Raw genomic sequence first — 23643 nt, 5'->3', positions numbered from 1 at the left:
AAGAAATTATCTATTTTTGAAATGATCAAAACAGACAAAGAATCCTGTTATTCAGGAACATGTCTGTAGGAGTGATAGTGGTGAGTAATGCATCTGGCACTACTTTCCTGTGGGAAACCCACCTTTTGAAAGGAAAATAATAAACGCACACTTCTCCAGAAAATAAAAAAATGTGCATTTATTTTAAATTTTTTTGCACAGGGGCCGGTAAAACATTGCAACTGTGATCAGCGGATCACAGGTGCAATGCTCTGGCTCCTGCAGACTGTCCCTCCTATCCACGACTGTACTGAGACAGACATTCAGTTACATGGACAGGAGAAAGAATTAATGGACTGCAAGTGCGGTGACGTCACCTCACTTGTATTCCATTGTGTACTACACCGCAGTTGCTGATGGGATTTGTAGCTTCTGCATCCATACACCCGGTCAAATAATCTGTGAATGGATGATACGGCTGTGTGAGCGGAGCCATGCACAGCCGTACCAAATTCAAACATGTAAACAAGCCTGTGTGGAGAAGTACCCCGTGTGTCCGATAAGTTTAGGGGTTGTGATCTGACCTTGTTCCATGTTACACCCTAAATATGGTCAGAAAGGTAAAATAAAATTGGCTATTAATGTTGAGCTTGTTGTTGTGGCTGTAAAGCTAGACATCAGCCCCTCTAAGGCTGGGCTCACACCTGGGCGTACGGAATATGCGCGTTTGCCGTGCGTTTCGTGCCGTGCGTTTTTACAGCGATTTGCGAGGTCTATCTTGCTGTATCCTAATGGATATGCGCGGCAAATGAGCCCCAAAGAAGCTCCTGTACTTCTTTGGGCATAGGGCGTTTTACAGCGCGTTCCTACGGTTTGAGGCGTGAACCAGGCCTAAGGTAAGACTGACATTTAGGCCTTGCCCATATGGGTTCTAACTTGTATAAGAACTGTGCCCAACTAGCTTGTACAATGCATCTGCAAAGCTTTCATCGGCTTTATTTAAGGCTGATCTCCATGAGCGAACCACATAGATAACATAATGACAACAATGAGAGTAGATCTAAGATTACCGATACTCATTATTGGATGGTAGGCTTGTAGAAAAGTGTGGGTGAGGACTTGACTCAAAGCTCCGTGTTTTACCATGTCTTCTCAGGTAGGTTATTTTTATCTTTCCTGTACAGATGATACTGTGATTTGTAACTGCTTGAACTTGACATTGTATCAGTTTTTTTTTACTTTGTAGTTTAAATCTTATTATGTGCAGAATTAATAATCAAACATAGAAAAACTATGGAATATTTCAAATGTGTTCATCCCCATAGTTAGATCCCACGTGTGACACTGAAGCTGTCACACATTGGCTCTATAGATCGAGAACTGTGTGATCACACACCGCTGATTGTTCAGTTCCCAATAATCTCCCTGCAGAGAGTGGTGATGGTCAGTCACCACTCCCCATGGGGATTCTTCTTTCCCTCTAGTGCTGACTGGTGGGACAGATGGGGGAGGGGCGGGCACAGCTGGCTCTGGCTCTAGAGAGGCAGAGCCAGCTGTCAATCAGTTAGCTGGGTGGATCCAAACAATATTGTCGGGATCCTTTCCGGCTGCGGCACGGCTTTGTGCTGTCAGGATATAGCGGGCTAAGTTTTGGCCCTAGAATTATTGCACTGACAATGTTTGCAGTGGTACCTAAAATGTGTGACGCAGTTGCTGTTTACATACACATGCATTTTTTATGTGTGTTTGTATTCACATTTAGATGGTGAGGCAGCAGGGTTGCTTTTAATGATTCTTTAAAATGTTTATTATTCTTACTTTTTTGCTCAGCATATTTGCGTGTGATGCACCTTTTGGTCTCCCCTGCCGCCGCTACTTCCAGGTTTCCAGGCATCCTGTTTGGCCACTGGGTGGTCACTGATGATGTTGCATCCTCTGTGGCGTCAGGCTCATTCACGGCATCTTAGAGAGCTAGGAGTGTACACCTCACGGCGCATACATACAGTGTACACAGAAAACAACAAAAAATGCTGAGTGATAGAGGAAGTATTTTTTTGACAGAAGAGACTTTGCATGTCTAAACTCAGGAGTTAAATCTTAAAAATACATTAGCTATTAACAGAAATGTATCTATTTGTGCATCACTCGGCTGTAGCGCCTCAAATCATCTCTGAATTGGTGCTGACACTGTCCTTCATTCTGGAGGGTGGCTACTATTGTTCCTGTAAGACTATGGTCGGCCGCACATGTGCGTGCTACTGTCTTCCGAATCCTTGGTAAACGTGCGCTAGTTTGCATGCACTGATGGCCGGCACACAGGATGTGACTATCTTCCCTTGATATATGGGCCTATATAATCCAGTCTGCCTTACTCATCATTGCTGAACGGTCATATGTCCTAGTCACATGTGCCAGAGTTCCATGGAGATCTACCGTGTTTGCCCGAAAATAAGACAGTGTCTTATTTTTTTTTCTATGAAAAAAGACACTAGGTCTTATTTTCGGGGTAGGTCTTATATTACAGAAATCCCTGAAGATAGTGCTAGGTCTTATTTTCGGGGAAACACGGTAGTAACCTGCCCTTGGTAAACATGGCCACTGCCAGTAGACTGGGGAAGAAAAGAGGAATACGGTATGTAAAGTATACAAAGCCGGCAATTATCTAGAAGTGTGTGTTTGTAGATTGTCATTACTAAACATTTATAAAGGTGCCTTTGTTGTTATTTTAAAGATACGGGTAAAGGTCAACTTTAAGGTACTTGAATGCCTTTTTTAAGATTTAACTCCTGACTTTACTGTCACTTTAGGTGTGAATGGGCCCTTAACCCTTTCGCTGCCAAGGACGTATGGCATACGGACCTACAAAAGTGCTTCAGTGGCTTAGCAACGCAGCAGTTGAAAATCAAATCAATGGGAAAAAATTGCAGAAAATTCAAAAATGGCTTGGCCAGCTGATTTGAAAAATGTTCCGGAGGGCTTGGCAGCGAAAGGGTTAAGGCTAGGTTCAGATATCGGCACAATTTGCACAATTGCACTCGGGGATTGTTGCGTGGCAATCGCTGGAAAAAAAGTACATGTTTTTTGAACCACGATTGCATGAGCGGTATCGCAGCGGGAAACCGCTTGATCTGCCTGGAGTGTAATTAGAATATAATGACTCCGCCAGCGCAATCGGTGGTGGTGTGTGATTCCGTGACTACACGATTGCCGCACGGACACGGATCCCCCTAGTATGAATCCAGCCTAAAGTGTTTGATGTGTTGCGGGTAGCTCAAACTGCAGTGAGATATTGTAATGCTAGTGTTCATTCATGGCACAGAATAGCACGTAATATTACAGATTTCTGATTCGACATAACTGGCATCTTTAACTCTCTATACTCATACTATTGGCCTGTATAATAAACGGTCAAGATGGTTAATGATATGAGTGCGATATTTACTCCTATAGAGGTGGCTGAAATAGGTGGTTTTAGGTCAGCCATGTTTTGCAGTTATTTTCAGTGATTGTCACTTTTTCTTTTCCCTCAGATGCCAAGTCGAATTTCTCAGTAATATGAAGGGCCAAGTATCTATAAATGGTTTTCTGCAGCTAACAAGCACTTGTCATGGCTCATAGCGGTTGGGATGGATATACACTGCAGAGCTGTTTTTAATGACTTGTATCTAATGGCCTCTGTTCTAGATTTCTTTGCATTGCAGGGAATAGAACAATGCAGATGTGACTCGTCCAGAATAGCAGGCTTGCTTAATAAGGGCTTGGGCACTCGGGTGTCTTTTAGGCAGTCCTATTTTTAGCGAAGGAATTGGGTATAGATGTGTGAAAGCCATAATGTGTAGTAGTAGTACTCCTCAGGGAATAGCAGTCCCTTATAATGAAGGTTCCATGTTACCTGCAAAATTTAGGTTGAGCGGCTTATTGTAGAGAAAATATTATTATAAAAGGGCTTTCTCCAATATCATTTTTGTGCCTTCATTTTGCCTGACATTATTATTATTATTATTATTAGAGCTGCAACAGTTAATCGATTTAGTCGATTAAAATCGACGATTGAAAACGTTGGCAACGTTTTCGATCGTCGATTCGTCGGCTATCGATTGATTTGCCTGTTCGGGGCTCCACATGCGGCCTGAGCCACACGTCACACGCTGCGGGCGCCGTGCCCACGGCACAGGCCGCGTAAGCCACACCCACCGAATAGGATGCTAAAGCCGTGCACGCCGCTGCTCTACTCCTTGACGCGATCTCCCTCACTTGTAGCTGGCCCGCCGACAATCGAGGGCCCACCTTCTGAAAGCAAGTCAGTGGTGGAATAGGTGTACGGAGCTGCAGTGTGGAACAGCTGTGTGGAGAGGCAGTGGTGGAATAGGTGTATGGGGGTGCAGTGTGGACCAGGTGTATGGGGGTGCAGTGTGGACCAGGTGTATGGGGGTGCAGTGGTGGAATAGGGGTGCAGTGGTGGAACAGGTGTGCAGGGATGCAGTGGTGGAACAGGTGTGCGGGGGTGTGGTGGTGGAAAAGGGGTATGGAGGTGCAGTGTGGAACAGGTGTATGAGTGTGATGTGGTGGAATAGGTGTTTGGGGGTGCTGTGGTGGAACAGGTGTACAAGGGTGCTGTGTGAAACAGGTGTATGGGTGCAGTAGTGGAATAGGTGTGTGTGGGTGCTGTGTGGAACAGTTGTATGGGTGTGAAGCGGTGGAACAGGTGTATGAAGGTGCAGCGAGGAACAGGTGTATTGGCGTGCAATGGTGGAATAGTTGTGTGGGGTGCCGTTGTGCTACGCACGCCACGACCACGCCGCGTATGCCACGCCCGCAGAGCACGCCGCCGCGACTTACAAGGGTTCAGAAACAGGTAAGGGGGACCTGTTTTAATGTTTCCTGTTTTAAAAAACAAAACAAAAAAAGTGGCACACTGCAGAACACCAGCAGCTATAGAGGAACAACAAATCCCAGCAATAATATATTAAACACCCTGTATAATGTATTATTGCTGGGATTTGTTGTTCCTCTATAACTGGTCAGTGGTAATCTGCATTGCGCAGTATAATCATTATACAGCGCAATGGAGAATACCACCAGCTATAGAGGACTACAAATCCCAGCAATAATACATTATATACAGCGCAATGCAGAATAACGCCAGCTACAGAGGACTCCAAATCCCAGCAATAGTACATTATAGTATATTGTACTATTGCTACATTCCTCTATAGCTGCTGGTATTCTGCACTGCGCCGCTGTATAATGTACTATATTGCACACCACACTTTTTTTTTTTACTTCTACCGCGCCAAGCTTGCTCCTGTGATGGATTACAATCTCAATACAAACTAGTAGTCCATCACTGGAGCCTTTTTTTTCTTTCTTTTTCATTCGATTAACCGATTAATCGAACTTAATAATCAGCCAACTAATCGATTATGAAAATAATCGTTAGCTGCAGCCCTAATTATTATAGAGGAATTATATAGTGCCAACAGTTTGCGCAGCACTTTACAATATAAGGGAGACATTACAATCACAATATTCAAGACAAGATGGTAAGGAGGGCCCTGCCCGTGACATCAATTCATCTGTTATTTTTTAGCTGTACTACACTAGACCAGTCTCTCCAAGCTCTTGCAAAAAAACCATGGACTGCATTTAGTGTATCACCGTAGCTCTGTATGGTGCCTTACCTAACTGTCCGTGTGGTCTAGAGCCAGTACAAGCAATGCACATATGGATGGAGCTCCGTCACAGTTCAGCAGATTGTGTCTGTGGTTGTGTATGTATGTCAGTGTTTTTGAGGGCCTAGTTAATGGCATAGTACCGTGCGATTAACGCACTGTACCATGCAATCGCACCTACTGTGTATTCTGGTGTGGGAGGTGTTTTGGATTGCCATTTATTTGAATTGTACCCCAAATGCACCTCCCATTCACAGCTCGTACGTGCGCACAGGAACACGCAGTACCCTAATTCCATTGCAGTGCGACTTGGGTCGTGACTTAATGACCAAGAACAAATGTGGGTCCTGAGGTTACACAGGTTAAGAAACACTGGTCTAGAGTAGAGAATAATGTTTTTATACTTTCAGACATTAGTATCCTGGTGCATTGCTAACCCCTTTGTGACTGACGACGGCTATTGCCGCCGGGACTCTGTTTGTGCGATCTGCACTTCAATAGCTTATTTCCAGTGTAAAGGTGACACTGGGGGTCTTTTGGACCCCCAGCATCACCTTAAAGAGTACCTTTCACCACCATCTGCTATCACATGGGGGGGCTTGTAAGCCCCCCCATGTGATAGCAGTCAAAGTAAAGTCCCCGTGAGCACGCGCGTCGCCGCGTAAACACGCGTAGGGTGCGCCTACGTATGAAAACGACGAACGCGCTACACATGTTTGGTATCGCCGCGCACGCCGGAGTGAGAGCAATAATTCTAGGGCCCGTATTTTGGGGTATCTCTAAATTGATGACCTGTGGGGGCTTTTAAAGTGTTTTCTATGGACTTTTCGGGGTACTGCAGTTTTTCGCCATTTCACGGACGCACGCAATTTGTAACCTGGGCATGTTGGGTATCGTTTAACTCGTTTTAACCTCATCTTTTATATTTCATTAAAAAAATGGGTATTTTGTTGTGTTTTTGGGGCATTTAATGAATTTTTTCACTAAATGTTGGGGTTTAATAAGGAGTTGCTCTAATATTGCGCAACATAAAAATTTGCAACTACCACCATTTTATTCTATAGGGTCTCGGCATTCAGAAAATATATTAATGTTTGGGGGTTTTAAGTCATTTTCAGGCCTAAAATGTGGAATATAATATGGGGGCAAAAAATGATAAAAAGGCCTCAGTCATGAAGGGGTTAATATATGTGTTTAACATGCATTGCATTAAGGCAACTCATTCAAATGAATGGGTCACCTACCCTACCTGTCCCCGGCCTTCTCCTCGGTCCAGCACCAGTGGTCTGTCATTCTGCTCATTTCCTGTAGAGTCAGTCTGTGTTTAACATGTTCCCCTAGTGCAGGGGTGGGGAAGGTCCAGCCAGTGGGCCTGGCCGTTTGGTCTGGCCCTACGAGCTGGCTTACCTAATGTGACGCTGCAGACTGGAAGGGGTTGTATGGGGTTGTAAAGGGAATGTAAGTGTTTTGAGAATTCAGTGGGTTTAATTCCACTTTAATTTACACATTAGCCATCTGTGGGGAACTGTGTCAGGGCTTTAGTAAATTCTAAGACTAAATATCCCTTTGTCTTCATTGTTGCCTAGAAGAAAAATGAGATACTTTGGGTCTTTTGGGAAATCACACTTCTAATACTGTTTTCTAGCAGAAACATTTCTTTGTGGTCCTTTATCAGACTCAAGAAGTTTAACTTTCAAGCATGTAGTTACTGGGTAAAGACTTTTATCCCTCTTTAAATATAGACACCACATTGGCCATTACCTATGGGTGTAGTTTTGCAAGATTGCAAAAATTTCATTTGCTGACAGCAGGGCTTAAGTATTTTTTTGGTTGTACTTCTGAAGTCCGCCTTTTTAATGATTGCTGGCAGTTTTTATAGCCTGTTCCACTCCCTCCTTGGCAGCTTAAGAACAAAGTTACTTCTGCAATAGCTTTTTTTTTTTTTTGTAAAGAGTTTAGTGATTCCAACATCTCACTGACAATGATTGTTATATTTCACATACCACAGTAAATCAGAATGCAGATTGGATAATTTTTCATAACTTTAGAACACTGCTTGATGCCAGAATGGAGGTCGTTCACTTCAGTGCTGCAAATGAATGTAACTGATCTGTCCCTGAGTTGTAATTTCAAAATAAAAACACAATGTGCAGACACCTAGAGGTGCTTTCACCACATAATCAAAGTTATGATTACGGTTTGGGGGAACATTTTGTCTGGGTTTTAGCATGTATGTGTAGGGAGGGGATTTTCCCATTTTCTTGGCAATACGTAGTATACTGCATGCTGTGCTCTTCATCCCTAAGGAAGAAGTAATGGCTGACAACCCCACCTAACTACAGCAAGCAGGATTTGGTAAAAACATACTTCATAAAAACACATAAATTGCACCATCAAAAACAAACCTTTCAATCTTGCACCCTTTCTAACCACTGCCATTAGTCAGCTGGGGGTGTCTATTGCCATCAACAGAGATTACCAAATACCACTGAAGCTTATCTCGGGTATATCACCAACTTTAGGGCCCTTTCGTTTGTTTAGGCAGTCCAGTCAGGACCACCTGTCGGTTTAGGTGGACCTGATCGGAGGCCCAGTGTTTACCTCCGAAACAGAACAGAGTTCCATTTTAGTAGACCTGATTGTGACGGCTCTGGGTTAATCAGATGTAAATCAACACATTTACATCGGACTCTTCACAGAGCTAACATGGATCTCTTAAGCTCAGTTTTTTCCTCCATCATAAGATAAAGCAAAAAGCATGAAAAGTGGTGGCATCCATTTTGTGCTGTTGCGATCAGCAGTGAATTTGTGCACGGATCCCTTGCTGATTGGTAATGACAGCACCAGTATTGAAAGGGGCATTTCCACTGTTGTGTGTTAAAAGGTAGGCAATTCATGAAGTGCCAATGAGATAAAAACAGCATTTATATCCCCTCACTGTGGAGGGGCAAAATTACATATTTAAACACTCATCCCCATAATTCAAGACGACCTGTGACAAAGAAGCTGTCACAGGTCAGTTCTATTGGGAAGTCAGCGAACACACACCACCGATCGCTGACTTCCTGATCCACTTCCTGCAGAGATCGGCGACTGTCAATCACTGCTCCCCAAAGAAATTCCCTGCCCTCTCCTGCGCTGACTGGAGCAACAGACTGAGGAAGGGGCAGGTACCGCCGGCTCTGCCTCTAGACGGGCAGAGCCAGCTATCAGCCAGCTGGGTGGATCTCAACAGTATTTTGGGGCGATCTATCCCGGCTGCGGCACAATCCTGCGCTCTCAGCATATAGCGGGCAAAAGCATGCAGTAAAAATGTGTCACTGCACCCTTTATGAAATTAAGTAGTTAAGAATATTGGAAGCAAATGTAGATTTATTGAAAAAAAAAGAAAAAGTTTATTGGAATGTGTAGAACACACACTGAGTAGTATGACACATGTAAAATGTATTTTTGTCAGTGAGCAATTCAGAAGTAATTTTTACGGGCTAGGATCCAAGGCATTTGTTCCCACCAAATATTTCTTGCATATATGAGAGAGTTCATAAATCGGTACTATGCCCATGCTATATCACAATGCTTGCCACTTCGACTGTTGTCTTGAATCTGATTTGTGATTAGGTACTCATACATGGTCTGAATATTAGCCATTAAAATATTTTAGGCCTGCTCTGCTGATGCCCCTGGCACTTAAGACTGGCAGATGTTATTCAGGTATCATGGAAGATATGATCCAGCAAGGTCTACATTGGTGTGTGTATTGAATCATTCTCATACAGGAATGTGTTACAGGTCAGACCCTGACTGTTCCAAAAGGAAGTTCTACTGAGTGAGGCACATTAGCCCTGAACAAACATACCATACACATTGTTTTGCATAATAGTATCACCTTTTTAACCAAGCAGCTATAAGATATGTCATTTTGGTGCTTGCTTTTGTCTCCGGTTAACCAGTAGTGTTGTGTTGCATGGAGAAATGTTTCAGGCCCCATTCACGCCTGAACGTTTTGAATGCTAATATACAACACTCAACGTGGAAAATTGCATTGTTTTCAATGGCCCCTGTGCACATCTGAATATTCTGTGCATTGTAGCATGTTTGTTGTCCCTAATAGACTTCATTGAGAGATGAAATGTGCGCAAAAATGACCTGACATTTTTAAGTCTTGCTCACTAAATCATTAAAAAAAACATGCTTGAGCTAGGCTTTTAGTATTTTTTTTTTTATGTATGTATGTATGTATGAAGTCTTGTTTTTTGTAAATATATACATTTAACCACTTCCTTTCCTGCCTTGTAATTAAATGCAAATGTTTGTTGTGTGCGATATTCTAAATGCTGAAGTGATGTGTATTGCATTACTTCCACCTTCAGGCTGTAATTTTTTGGCTTCTGTAGCCGTAGAGATGCTGGTGAAGCTGATCTGTGCTCAGCTTCTTTGGGGGTCCCCAGGTGACAGGGGTTTAATAGACCCCTGATGTCTCCATAAAGCGGACCAGTCACTGTATATTTGCTATCACATAGGGGGACCCCCTATGTGATAGCAATACATTAAAAAAATGTATCGCATAATTTTAAAAAAAAACTGACTTTTTTTTTAAAGTCCCCCGCCTTAATGTGCCCACACATGCAAACATGCGTAGGGTGCACCTATGTGCGAAAATGATGATTGCACCCATTGTGCCACACAGCGCTTGTCAGAGTTTGAGCAATAATTGTAGGGCCAATTTTAAGGCTTGACATGTTTGGTGCCTATTTACCTGACGTGACACCGTCTTTTATATTTTACCAAAAAATTGGGTAATAATAAATGTTTCGTCACATAGGGAAAACATTTTTTCTTTTTTCTCTCCAAAATGTTCGGTTCTTTTTTCTTTATATAGTAAACAATAAAAACCCCAGCAGTGATTAAATACCACCAAACGAACCCCCAAAAAATGATTGAAAACAATTATTTTCGGTACAGCGTTGAATGACTGAATAAATGTCAAAGTACCACAGTGCTGAATGCTGAAAAATGGCCTGGACAGGAAGGGGGTTTAACACCGAGGTCTTCAAGTGGTTAATAAACATTTAAAGCTTATCTGAACACAAAACCAACAACTTAATATTTTGCTTCTTACCAAGTGCACTATTGTTTGCGATCGCACCACACTGGACCGCGGGTATTGCTCTACCACACGTTCTGGTGATTGTACTGCGGGTGGGAAGCGTGGCTGCGGTGCCATTGTCATGAATGGCATCACCATGCCCCCTCCAACCCCAGGATGCGCAAAGCTTTAATTATGCAATCCACTGCGTTCTGGCCACTAACCGTGCCGTAACACACTGGATGTGGTGTGAACCGGCCCTAAGACAGGAAGTATAATACTGGTCAGATCACCAGATGGAAATAAAAGGGGAAAAAAAGATTAAAAAAAGAAAACTAATGCAGCCAACCACATTTAAGGATTGGTAAGCTGCAAAATATTACATTTTAGGTTGTAAGCTCTCACGGGGAGGGCCCACCTAACCATTTTGTCTTGATACGAATTGTAACTGTAATGCCTTCCTTATATTGTAAAGCGCTGTGCACACTGCTGGTGCTATATAAATCCTGTATTATAATAATATTTTTTGTTATTCGGTTTATTTATACTTTAATACATTGTATATTATGACTCACAGAGCAATATAAGGAATCAGAAAGGGGAATGAGTTACTCCTCTAACTCATTAATTTGCATGTAAATTTCAGCTTCATCTACTGAGTCCTGTAAACGGGACTTTTATTTTTTTAACAGAACCTGGAAAATGTAAAAAGGAGCCTATAGCTCCCCCTGCTGGCAGGATATAATCATAAAAAATGCTCACATGCAAATTTTTAGATTTGCCTGACTAAAAAAAAAAAGACTAGTCCTGACCATAAGAAAGAAAATATGAACAAGATCACTATACATGCCCTTTAAGTAGCCCCTGGCTCCTTAGAAAAAGATTATTTCTTATTGTTTGACTTCAGCCATGCAGATCTTTCGTAACCATAGAGCTGGGGAGGATGTAAACTGCAGACAACATCATATGACCAACATGTTGGGTCCCCAATGGGGTCACGTAGAGCAAACTTAGCAGAAGTGTTTACTCTTATGATAGTCCAAAAAAAAAAAAGTTTTGACCTACCTGCTGAATTTGGTGGCTCCTATGTATTTTAATGTCCTGTTGGGGTTGTGTGGGGTTTCCTTTGAGACCCTTCTCTTGCTCTTTATTTTTCTCCTTTTTCTCTCTCCTATTCTCTTCTTATTTTTGCATTGGTTTGTGTTATCTTCTCTAAATTGCTGCGTTACCTTATTAATTTTTTTTTTCTGGAGCACTTTATCAAAATTGGCCATTGCAGCCCATAGCCTGGTGGTCTTCATTATCTTGGCCTACAGGTGATGTTTCATTCTGTGCAATAGACCCTTTTGGGACGATCTGGTGTGGGCGGGCGTATTGCTATGCATTACCCAGTACTATGGCCTTGCTGATACCCTGTATTGCTGGTTTTGTTCTACGATATTGTTACTCTACTGCAGGGGTGCCCATTAGGTAGATCGTGATCTACCAGTAGCTCTCAAAGCTAGATCACGAAAAGTGTTAATAGCGGCCCCTTTATTCCATTTTGGTATATTTATTTAGCTGTGCACACATGAATACCTATTAGCCTGAGTCTGCTGAGCCGAGCTCCCTGACACCTTTCTGGAGGTTGAAGTGCTATGAATATTAGTTTTACACAGCCTTGCTGCAAAATACAGCAAGGTGAGCCAGGAGAGAGAGCCAGGAGAGAGAGCCAGGAGAGAGAGCCAAGAGAGAGAGCCAAGAGAGAGAGCCAAGAGAGAGAGCCAAGAGAGAGAGCCAAGAGAGAAAACGAAGAGAGAGAGCCAGGAGGATGAGCCAGGAGAGAGAGAGCGAGGGAGGTTTTTTTTTCGTTGGTAGATCTCATGTAGCTCGTCATTTGAAAAGTAGATCTTAACACAAAAATTGTGGGAACCCCTGCTCTACTGTATATGTGTGCTGTAAACTTGACTTAAAATAAAGAAGGAAAAAAAGGGTTTTTGGTTATCGTTGTGCTTTTATACTTTTTGCTTACTTTTAGACAAACATCAGGATGTTCTATGGAAATAATTTTCTCTCTAAAATTTGAGCTGTGTATATAAATATGTAAACTTATCTGTTCTTTTTCAGGTACTGTGTGAATATGGAATGGTCCATGTAACATCAGAGAAAAGTGTTGGCAGTGCCAAAGATTACTGTATTCTTTTTAATTCTGAATGGGCTCACTTGCCTCATGACCTGACCAAAGCTGTGAGTAAGCTTTAGCTCCTTTTCATTCCATCACTGTGTAACTGTATATCTAACTTTACTGAATGTGTCTCCATAGTTTTTGGTGTATCTCTGGATCTACAGAACTGCTCTGACGTTGCTTATACATATTTATATCATATGCTCATTCTGTATTGTTCACATTTGTGACATGTAGAGCTGCAGCTAACGATTATTTTCAAAATCGATTAGTTAGCCGATTATTAAGTTCGATTAATCGGTTAATCGGATAAAAAATTAAATCAATTTTAAAAAATGGCTCCAGTGATGGGACTACTAGTTTGTTATTTGTATTGAGATTGCAGTCCATCACAGGAGCAAGCTTGGAGCGGTGGAGGTAAAAAAGAAAAGAAAAAAAACTGTGGTGTGCAATATAGTGAAATGGAAAGTGTAAAATTATACAGCAATGATGAAGAATTGCACCGGCTATAGAGGACTACAAATCCCAGCAATACATTATAGAGCGCCATGTGTGGGAAAGTGCAGGTTTATCTGAGCAGTCTTCCAGCAATTTGTTTCTGAGATCGGGCCTGTCTATCGGCGGCTGTCATCCCCCCACACCTGCTCCTCCTTATGTCTTCTACCAGCGTCCCTGTGCCGAGCGTGGATGTGGGCGGGCGGTGAGTGTGAGGCGGAGGAGGAGGTGCTGCTTGTGGATGCGGCCGGGCGGGTCTGGCAGCGGTGAGCATGAGGTGGTGTGGCGCGCAGCGTGTGTGGAGCCGTGAACAGGGCCAACCAATCGGAACCCGATTAATCGATTATTGAAAAAGTTGACAACTTTTTCAATAATCGATTATAATCGATTATGTCGATTAGTTGTTGCAGCCATAGTGACATGTTTACTGTAATACTAAAGACACTGTGAGCATCACCCTTTTATTTTTCTATCTGCAGTGCCTAGGCACAAAGCCATAGCAAGCTCCTATCTCCATGTATCGTTTGCTCTGTAGCTGAAAATAAAAGGTTCTCAAATGCTGATTTTTCTTTTTTTTCTCCCCCATTGCTAATTAGTTGACAATAGCAGTATATGTGTAAAAAACATGCAATTGTTTTACTGAGTGATCTAGCTCGATAGGTGGTTAAATCTGCTATACTAGAAACACATTCATGCCGTCAGGTGATCTAGCTGCACTAGAAGTATGTAGGAAATTGTGGTTCAGTGCGAGCCTGACTGCATGAATGAGTATATATCATGCAGTCCATGCCGAGAACAGAACAGAATGTTCTCTATTTGCTGTCAGAGCACAAACATTTACATGTTGTATACACTGCAAGTAGTAAGTAAACAGTATGTAAGTCGCAAACTAAAATACACGTGGATGTACACAAATACACATAAGTAAAAATCTGGGTCACTGACAATCTCTGCCTAGTAGATACAAAATCCTTTTCACGCACAAAAATCAAAGCCTAGTTTATGTAGCCATACATCATAAGCAAGATTTATCCATAGGACTATCCTCCTATGTTTTTTTTACAGCGCTGTGGCCAAAAATATATTGCATATTGAAAGTTTGGGCCTGGAAGTAATTTTTGGAGGGTTAATACTTTATGGACATCAAACAATTCTGTAAATTTCCCAAATTTCACCCTAACATATGAAAGGAGAAGACTAACAATGCATAATAGCTCTAAGACAGAGTGCACTCCTCCAAAGAGACGAGTGTCACTCAATGTACTCTGGTAAATCAAAGAAATAGTAAGAGCCTGTGTCTGTGGGTTTTTATTCAAGTCAGACAGGCTGTAATATCCCATAGAAGTCTATGGGTCTTCAAAACTCGCTTTAAGCTGGTTAATTGCACCTGCCCATCAATTCTGAATGATCTCAGAAGCATCTCAAGCTGATGTCAAACTGATGCCATTGACATAAGCTGAAAGCCCATCAACACAGGTCCTAGAGGATAGATAGGAGGCTAAAATGACATGCAGTGCCCCTGGGAATTTATTTTAAAAAAATTGGTGGATAGAGAAGAATGGAACACTCTCTCCAGGTGTCATGTTTGTGTGCCCATTGGTAAGATTTCTTCTGACTTCCTGTCCCAGGGATAGTGGTCATCAAGATAGGAACGTATGAGGCTACAGACAGCAGTGAAAACAGAAAATCAGTAAAGAAAAAATAAATACATTTCTGCTGTCTGTGTTAATGTGAGTTTTCCCATTCATGTCCTGTCCTGGTAACAGTGAGTAGGAGAAATCTATTTACATAGGTGGCCCTGCATGTACAATACTGTATTCTAAATCAGCAACTAAGAAAAAAATTTGGCAGGGATTTTAGATTGTACGCTTCTTTTGGAGGCCAGAGACCAATGCAGATTGATATGTGTAGCAGGGGTGTCCAAACTCCGGCCGTCCAGCTGTGGTGAAACTACAAATTCCATGATTCATCTCTCTCCGGGAGTCATGTCTGTGAGTATCTTGCAATGCCTCATGGGATTTGTAGTTCCACCACAGCTGGAGGGCCGGAGTTTGGACAACCCTGCTGTAAAGCATTGAGTAGTCTGTCAGAATGCCAATGTTATTCTGGTTGTTTGAACAATTTTTAATTTTGTCCTCAACTTAGGCCTTGCTCCATCTTCAAGATCAGACTGCATCTGTGCTTTGTTCCCCCACCGATGTCCCAGATGGTGGCTTCAGTAATCATATCCCTATGGTAATGAGAGGAAATTGCACTTTTTACGAGAAGGTGCGACTGGCGCAGATCAATGGAGCACGTGGGCTGCTGATCGTTAGCCGGGAGAGGCTGGTGGGTAGAAGCATATTATGGATTTTGTGTATTATGACACTTTTCTGAGGACACATTTTATCGTATTTGCCATTTTACAATGCCAATAAACAGCCTGAATGTTTTACATGTCAAGATTAGGTATCCTCTCCAACCCAAACACAGGTTGTAAGTAAGGGAAGACAAGTGGTCCCCATTGCTGAAATCTGTTTTTGCAGCTACTGGTCACTGTCAATCAAGGCTTTAATTGTCAATATACAATGTCAGCAGTTTAATGATAACGAGAATAGACTTAAAGGAGAACTATGAGGTGAGTGAAAATCACTCATCCTCATAGTTCGAGCCGACGCGTGACAATGAAAGTGTCACACGTTGGCTCAATAGATCGGGAAGTGAGTGAACACATACCATCGCTCGCTCACTTCTCGATCATCTCCCTGCAGAGAGCCGTGACTGTCAGTCAGGGATTCCCCCCAAGCGCTGACTGGGGGAGGGGGCGGGTACAGCTGGCTCTGCCTCTAGATAGGCAGAGCCCGCTGTCACTCACGCAGCTGGGTGGATCTCGACAGTAATGTCGGGATCCGGCTAAGGCGGTCTCAGTATAGCTTGCGATATATTGAGCTTTGGGTCATGGGAGGACACTAGTCTATGTCCTCCCGTGACCCATAAGAGAACTATGGGGGAAAACACCCCATAGTTCTCTTTTAAAGCGGTCATAAACCACAAAACTGAAACTTAAATTTTGTGCCCCCAGGAGGTAAACACCATCCACTTTTTCCTCCATGGTGGGCACTCCATCTCCAGCCTCTTGATTGATCAGACTGGCATAATTTAACTACCGTGCATGGGACTTACTTCATTTTAGCGCAAGAACTTGGCAAGCTTGTGCACTGAGTTGTGCATGCGTAACTCGGCACACACAAATGCTGACTTTAGGTAGGCAGCAATTATGACGGAAGAGACATACGGAGTCTCTTCTGTCATAGAAACCTTACTTGTCAGCGTTATTGTTATCTTCATCTTTATGTCCACTTTAACTGTATTATAGGCTTAATTTGCAAAGTTTTACACAAGAGAAAGAAGAATCTTTATTTTCAGCCTTGTGGCTGTCATTTTCAAATCTAATTTTTGGATCCAGCTGAAAATTACTTACTTTTTTGAAAATATGGATTGTTATTCCGGTGTTTTAGCTTTGTAAATCCAACCTTTTGTGCTATAATAGAAGACTTTAACACCTACCACGTTTATACCCTCCGTTGGCTTTAAACTATCCAAGTGTTTTCCTATATTTTCAAATATCCTTGGCTTAATATTATGCGTGTCCAGGTAGTTCCTGGGTTAAGTGATATTCATGGTGTTTTATAATCTTTCTTAAGTGTAATTTAATATTATGAAACTGTTTATATGTATCTTTAATGTTGATCACTGAAAAGAAATATATTGTATTTTGAAAACTGTATGTGGTTAATACATTTAACAATAGCTTTTTGCATCTTCTTTTTTTTTTTTTTTTTCTCTGCATTTGGATGTCAACCAAATGATCCAGTAGGCTACAGTGACAGGAACAACTCTGTCAGGGGTTGTAACACTCCTGTAGTATTTAGTCTCATGGTTTGGTCTGCATCTTACTGTGGAGAATACATTTAAAAAATACATATGAAATTAATTTGAATAAAGGCATATGAAAAATTAATTCATGTACTGAATACCATCTTAACATGTTGTAACCACATACAGTTTTTAGAATACGGTCTCATGAATAATGTTTTACTTTGTGAAAAGATAAATGTAAAGCTAAACTTGAGCCAGACAGATACAAACAGCTATTAAATAGCAGCATATATATTAAATGTTTTACATACAAAAAAAAAGCTGTACAGACAATCTTAATTTCTGCACCCATGGCATCCTCTATAGCCAGGGGTCAATAACAGACACAGCTCTGTCGTTTTCTGTCAACTCCTAGCCTTCACCTTGATTCTTTTAATTATAAATAATGTAATAGCCTTACACCCCATCACATAAACCCCCCCCCCTTCCTGAAATTCTCGCCCTTCTGTAAACCTGACACCTCCTGCTCCAGCTTTTTAATGTGTGAAACATGTTAGGAAAAAAAGCCTTGTGCAGCACCAGACGCAGTGTTAAACTTTTTAAGTTGCTTTTGCATTTTGATTTCATTCTATTGAGAGAAAAGAAGATCTGATCAAAATTCCTGTGTGCAAGCATCTCCGTACATATACCATTTGAGTTTTAAATGTTTCTTTAACCTGAGAATGTTTGAAATAATTAAATGTTTAATACCTTCATGTAGCATTGACTACTTCACTATTATTTTCAGGTCCCTCCTGGCGGTAATCGTAGCCAGTATGAAGAGATTGATATTCCAGTGGCTCTACTTAGCTACACTGATATGTTGGATATCAGTAAGGTAAGGAAAAATTGCTGGTAAATGGAAAAGCTGACGTGTAGTAAGCAGTCGATTACTGCCCTCACCGGCAGGGCCCGCCTTACCATCTTGTTTTGAATTGTATTGTGACTGTAATGTCTTCCTTTATATTGTAAAGCGCTGTGCAAACTGTTGGCGCTATATAAATCCTGTAGAATATTAAAGGAGAACCATGAGGTGAGTGCTTTTCACTCACCTCATAGTTCTAGCCGACCTGTGACAATGAGACTGTCACAGGTCGGCTTAGTAGATCGGGAAGTGAGCGAACACATACCGGCGTTCGCTCACCTCTCGATCCTGTCACGGCTCTTGGCTGGATTCCCACCTCCCCGCTCCCATTCGCCAGCGCTGACTGGCGGAACGGACGGGGGAGAGGGCGGGTACAGCTGGCTCTGCCTCTAGATAGGCAGAGCCAGCTGTCAGTCACACATCCGGGTGGATCCAGACATAATTGTCGGGATCCGCTTCAGCTGCGGCGTCTCAGAATTCCCCGAGCTACAGCTCACTTTATACTGAGCCTAGGGTGACGGGAGGACGTTAGTTTGTGTCCTCCCGTTACCCTAAGGAGAACTATGGGGAAAAGCCTTAACCCCATAGTTCTCCTTTTAATAATAATTACTGGATTTTGGTTAACCTCAAAAAGCCTTCTGAATGGCACAACAAATTTAAATTGCCTTCTCCCAACTGTTTTTTTTAAAAACTTTTATAAGAAAACTTTATCTCAAGCTTTGCAAGAGGAAAAACTAGCAAATAAAACACTTGAACATCTGATTCAGTAGTGAAGGTGTAAATTATATAAATTATGGCCTAAAGTGCAGTTCCACTTTAAATTAACAATACAATGTAACAACCAAGCCTTAAGAATCTGTAGCCCTTTTGTTAGGACAGACCGTGTTCAGATGTAGGTTACAACCAATAATAAGATCTGGTAGCACAGTACACACAGGATTAATCAAGGTAAACAATAACTCCCAAAAGCCCCCTCCTTAACATTACATAGAAGGGAGTGCTAAGTGAGATTTAAATGAGAACTATGAGGTGAGTGATTTTCACTCATCCTCATAGTTCTAGCTGACCTGTGACAATGAAACTGTCACAGGTCGGCTCAGTAGATCGGGAAGTGAGCGAACACATACCGGCGCTCGCTCACTTCTCGATCCTGTGCCGGCAGAAAGCCGTGACAGGGGAGGGACTGGATTCCCCCCTCCCCTGTCCGATCCTCCAGCGCTGACTGGGGGAACGGACAGGGGAGGGGGCGGGTACAGCTGGCTGGTATACTGATCTTTGGGTGGCGAGAGGACACTAGTTTGTGTCCTCCCGTTACCCTTAGGAGAACTATGGGGAAAAGCCCTAACCCCATAGTTCTCCTTTTTAAGTAAGTAAAATGCAAGGAAAAAAGAAAAGCAGCAATGTAAACCTCGTTTAAAGATATACTACGTTAATGGCAACATGTAACAAATGTAAAGTAGGAGTTATCCAAATTTGGCTCCAAAAATGGAAGTACACTTTACAGGTATAATGTACGTTATCAAGTGACTGCCAACGCGGTAGACCCCTTAGCAGTTGATTTTTTTACAACTACTTTTTAACCTATTCGATTGCTTGCCTACTACTTTTACTTTATATTACTTGGATAGTAATGATTGAGCTTGAATTAATATTAGGTGTACTTAAGAAATATAGCTTGCTTCCTTGTTAGCTGACCACGCTGTCTCACCTTTTTTTGCTAGACGTTCGGGCCTTCAGTGAAAGTGGCCATGTATGCACCAAATGAGCCTGTTCTGGATTACAACATGGTCATCATTTTTATAATGGCTGTTGGAACTGTAGCCATTGGGGGCTATTGGGCTGGTAGCAGAGATGTTAAAAAGTAAGTAGGTTTTGTTCTTGTGCCATGCTTTGCATCTAAATTAAAAACAAATACGCATTTGAAATAATATTATGCATATTTTCATAATTTATTTTTACATAATGTTTATGGTTTAGTGGAATAAAGAGTAAATTGTTACAACTGTACTTATTACAAAATCAATGTTATAGCATGCAGAAATGTGGGAAAGGGTTTCTTTATTGTCAATTGAGGCACACAGGAATTCAGGCTGCTGCCTACAAAAAGTTTGGATACTGACAAACAGAAAACAAAAGTTGTAGGCCAGTCCCCAGATAACCCTGCCTCGAACTTTCATGCCTTTGTGCTTTGCTAGTGTTCCATTAGGCTTTTTCCTCAGTTCTGTTGTTTAACTTTAGTTTTTACTAGCTTTTTTTTTTTTTGTAATGACTTCATTGAAGTTCCTTTTTATACGCCACTGATAATTTTGTTTTCCATCTGTGACTTCATTTAAGACTTCCACACCGCTGCTTGAGTTGATCTGTACAGAAAAGCAATCCAGGTCGGCATATCCTCAGCATCAGCTTTTGGAGACCCTTAACGGACCGAGTAGATTGGGGAGCTAGCCTGTAATGTGACCTTTGGGCACTGGGCTCTGCATTGTGACACTTTCCTGACATTTGTGTACTGGTTAAGTTAGTCAGAGGTTTCCTGGTTCAGAATCTCAAGACTCACCCTATAAGTAGGCTTCTGGATGTGGTGAGGCTAGCCTGAAATTGGATTTTTGGGCTCTGAATTGTGTTGCTTTCCAGGCCTTCATGTACTGTTAGGTTGCCACAGAGTGCTTTTTGTGTCCAGAACTGTGCAACAGTCGTGTTGTGACCCTGTATCTGAAGGCTTACTTAGTGAGTAAGGCCAGTTGGGCTGAAGCCTCAGGAGCTACCTCATAGACTGTACCACTGGGAGTTTTTTTAAATTTACCAACTCCGCCATCTTCACCGCAGTAAGGGTGAAAGCTGAGGGATTGCGGGCTGATGTAATCTATGTAGAGTTAGTGGATCTTAAGTTGCATTCCATACCAAGGTACTTTCAAACTATTTTTGCCCAGCTAATGTATCATTCTGTCTATGGGGGTTCTAAGTGCTCTTCTGAGCCATCCCCGGCAAAGTCTGTCTCTGACACTACTGTGACGAGTTAAACTGGGTTTGCAGCCCCTGTTGTAATTTCTGATTCAGAATCAATACAGCCAACAGTATCTGTTACTGCTGTTTTCTACAGTTGTTTGAATGTACAAGGGGTTGTTTCAAGCGTTATGGATGAAGTGCGTATCACCCTGCATTTGGAGGATCAGCCTGATGTTATAGGCTTTGGGTCTTTTAGAGCTCCTAAGTCTGCAAAGACCTTTCTGTTATATCAACTGTTTGAGAACTTCCTATCCAGACTAGAAACACTCTGAAGAGTCAAGAATCACACCTCAAGCAGTGAATCCCTTCTCAAAGGGAAAGTGCTTTTGCACAAATAGGTGGTTTGTGCCCTATTTGGATGCTCCAGTGATCCACATTACAGACATACCACTAGAATGTTAGATCACCAGTACTTAACATGGGGGATTTCACTGATGAAGTTGAATTCCCTCCTTAGGTCCCAGTTTGAGTTCACTGCTTTGGCCATCTGTCCTGTGTTGGCGGTTACTCTGATCCGTTAAACCATGTAAAAATGGATTAGCTGGGGGTGTGTCCCTGTATTACGGAGCAGAGGACTGGAGCCTTGTGCTTTAGCTGTGACGGCTTATTACAAGCCTCTGAACTGTCCAGCATAGGACTGATGTCTGTACAAATGTGTAGGGCACTCTGGCTAAGTGCGTGGGATGCTGATGAGATGCCCAAGGAACCGCTAACTCGTCTTCCCTTTTAAGAGACTTTTTTTTCTTTGGACTGGCTCTTGACACTGTCAATAGCAATGGCTTAGGTGGCCACAGCGTGCGCCTACCAAAACACAGGAGATCTGCCCTGTCCCTCAACCTGTTCTACATTAGCAGTGCATATTCACAGATACGCTGAGTCTAACTCCTACTCAGATACAACAGACCACACAAGCTCAACCTTCTATTCTGCTCCATTCCTCATTCAGCTTAGATCATCTTCTTAGACCCCAGCACAATGCAAAAGTAATTGCCGGCATGCAGCTTCTTGCTCCGACGATCGTTTAACACACAGAGTTAAAATAACTTATTGATTTTAGCTTACACGGCCCTAGTCATGGCTAATACTATTACATTGGAGCACTAATAAAATAGCTGACAACCGCACAGGCAGTCAAATTAATTGACAACTAAAAACATTAATCTATGCAACAAGTAGAAACCGCGCAATATGCACAGTAAGAGCGAGTGAGTACAAAAGTACAGTACAAAATACATTTTACTTAAAATACAGACTTCCACCTTAAATTTAGTCCCTGTGGAATTTTGGATTGTAAATTAAAAAATCCACAGGTCCTCTCATTCTAACAGATCTCTGTATAACTCTTCCTCTTTAGTAAGAGGTAAAACCCTCAATGCCTTGGAATGAAAATTATGACGTATTGCCACCTTGTACATTCAAAAACTCCAGTGCTGCCCTATTCTGATTTAGCAGTGGCTAGTAATACACCCCATATACTGAACATTACACTTAGAACATAAAATAACATACCACATTTTTAGTGCAACAGTTAATAAAATGATGTAGAGGTAAACTATCACCAGACATCGCTAAACAAACCATTTTCGTCTTAGTATCTAATCTACAATACTTGCAGGTGGCAACTCCAATGAACCCTGTACATTTAACCCAAGTTGTCTTATTCCTCTTTTGTAGTATAACAAATAGTGAAAGAGATAATATTGATCCCAATGCTTGTACTTGTTCTTGTCTTAGTAGGAACTTGGGAGTTATTCCGTACCAGAGTATGCTTCTCCGTATACTTGGATAATGCTGAACCTCAGTATTCCCTCTCCCCAGAGGGTCCTTTTGAGTTAGTCAGTTGGGACCAGTTTTCCTTCATCCCTCCCCTAGGAGCGTCCTGACTCGCACAGTGTCCTTCAAGGACATTTGTAGTTGTTCATAGCACTGTTACATCTGCCCTAGTTCCTTTTCAGTATTGGGCTACTGGGTGCTTACCCTCTTTACATCTCCTATCCTTTTCTTGTTGACCTTTTTAGTCTTAGTCTCCTCTGTGGTATCTGGAAATCTGGTCTTGAGGTGAGATGTTCAGGCTGAATCTAAGAATCCCCGAAATGGAGCCTTAGGGTTTATAGGGGTTGTTCTTTCCTCCCCATTGTGGAAAGACTTCTGGGCAGCTCTATCCTGTAATCTTCATTCTAGGGACAAAAATTTGGGTGTGCTTTATTTCTTGCACGGCAGAAAGAAAGCATCGCTGGAAGGTTGGTGTTGCCTTGGATTGTCAGCAGACAGCTCACACTGCAACCTTATTTGGAGTTGGGCCCAACTCTTGGCAAAATAATCTTAATGCAGTTCAGTTAGTTGCAGAGTGACTTTGCTGTAAAACCACCTGCCATAAACAGCTTCCTTCTCCTGCTTCCATGAGGGTTTACAGTACATTTGCTATAAAAAAAATGTAGTTCTACTTACTCTTGTCATAATTTAAACATTATTTCTGTTTGAT

The 23643-nt window shown here is 42.1% G+C and overlaps 1 protein-coding gene across 2 annotated transcripts in view; it reads left to right on the top strand.

Moving 5' to 3' along the window:
• Positions 1-23643, top strand: part of SPPL2B (signal peptide peptidase like 2B) — a 43888-nt gene that overhangs the window by 4372 nt on the left and 15873 nt on the right. For both annotated transcript variants that reach the window (XM_018563008.1, XM_018563009.1), the window contains exons 2-5: positions 12844-12963; positions 15542-15724; positions 18042-18131; positions 19880-20019. In XM_018563008.1, the coding sequence (XP_018418510.1) occupies positions 12844-12963; positions 15542-15724; positions 18042-18131; positions 19880-20019 (533 nt within the window). The remainder of the gene's footprint in view (positions 1-12843; positions 12964-15541; positions 15725-18041; positions 18132-19879; positions 20020-23643) is intronic.

The sequence above is a fragment of the Nanorana parkeri genome, unplaced genomic scaffold (assembly GCF_000935625.1).
Source record: "Nanorana parkeri isolate BGI_ZX_2015 unplaced genomic scaffold, ASM93562v1 scaffold621, whole genome shotgun sequence".
NCBI classification, from domain to species: Eukaryota; Metazoa; Chordata; class Amphibia; order Anura; family Dicroglossidae; genus Nanorana; species Nanorana parkeri.
Note: the sequence above shows the minus strand (reverse complement) of the source record. Positions and strands in the feature narration are given on the sequence as shown.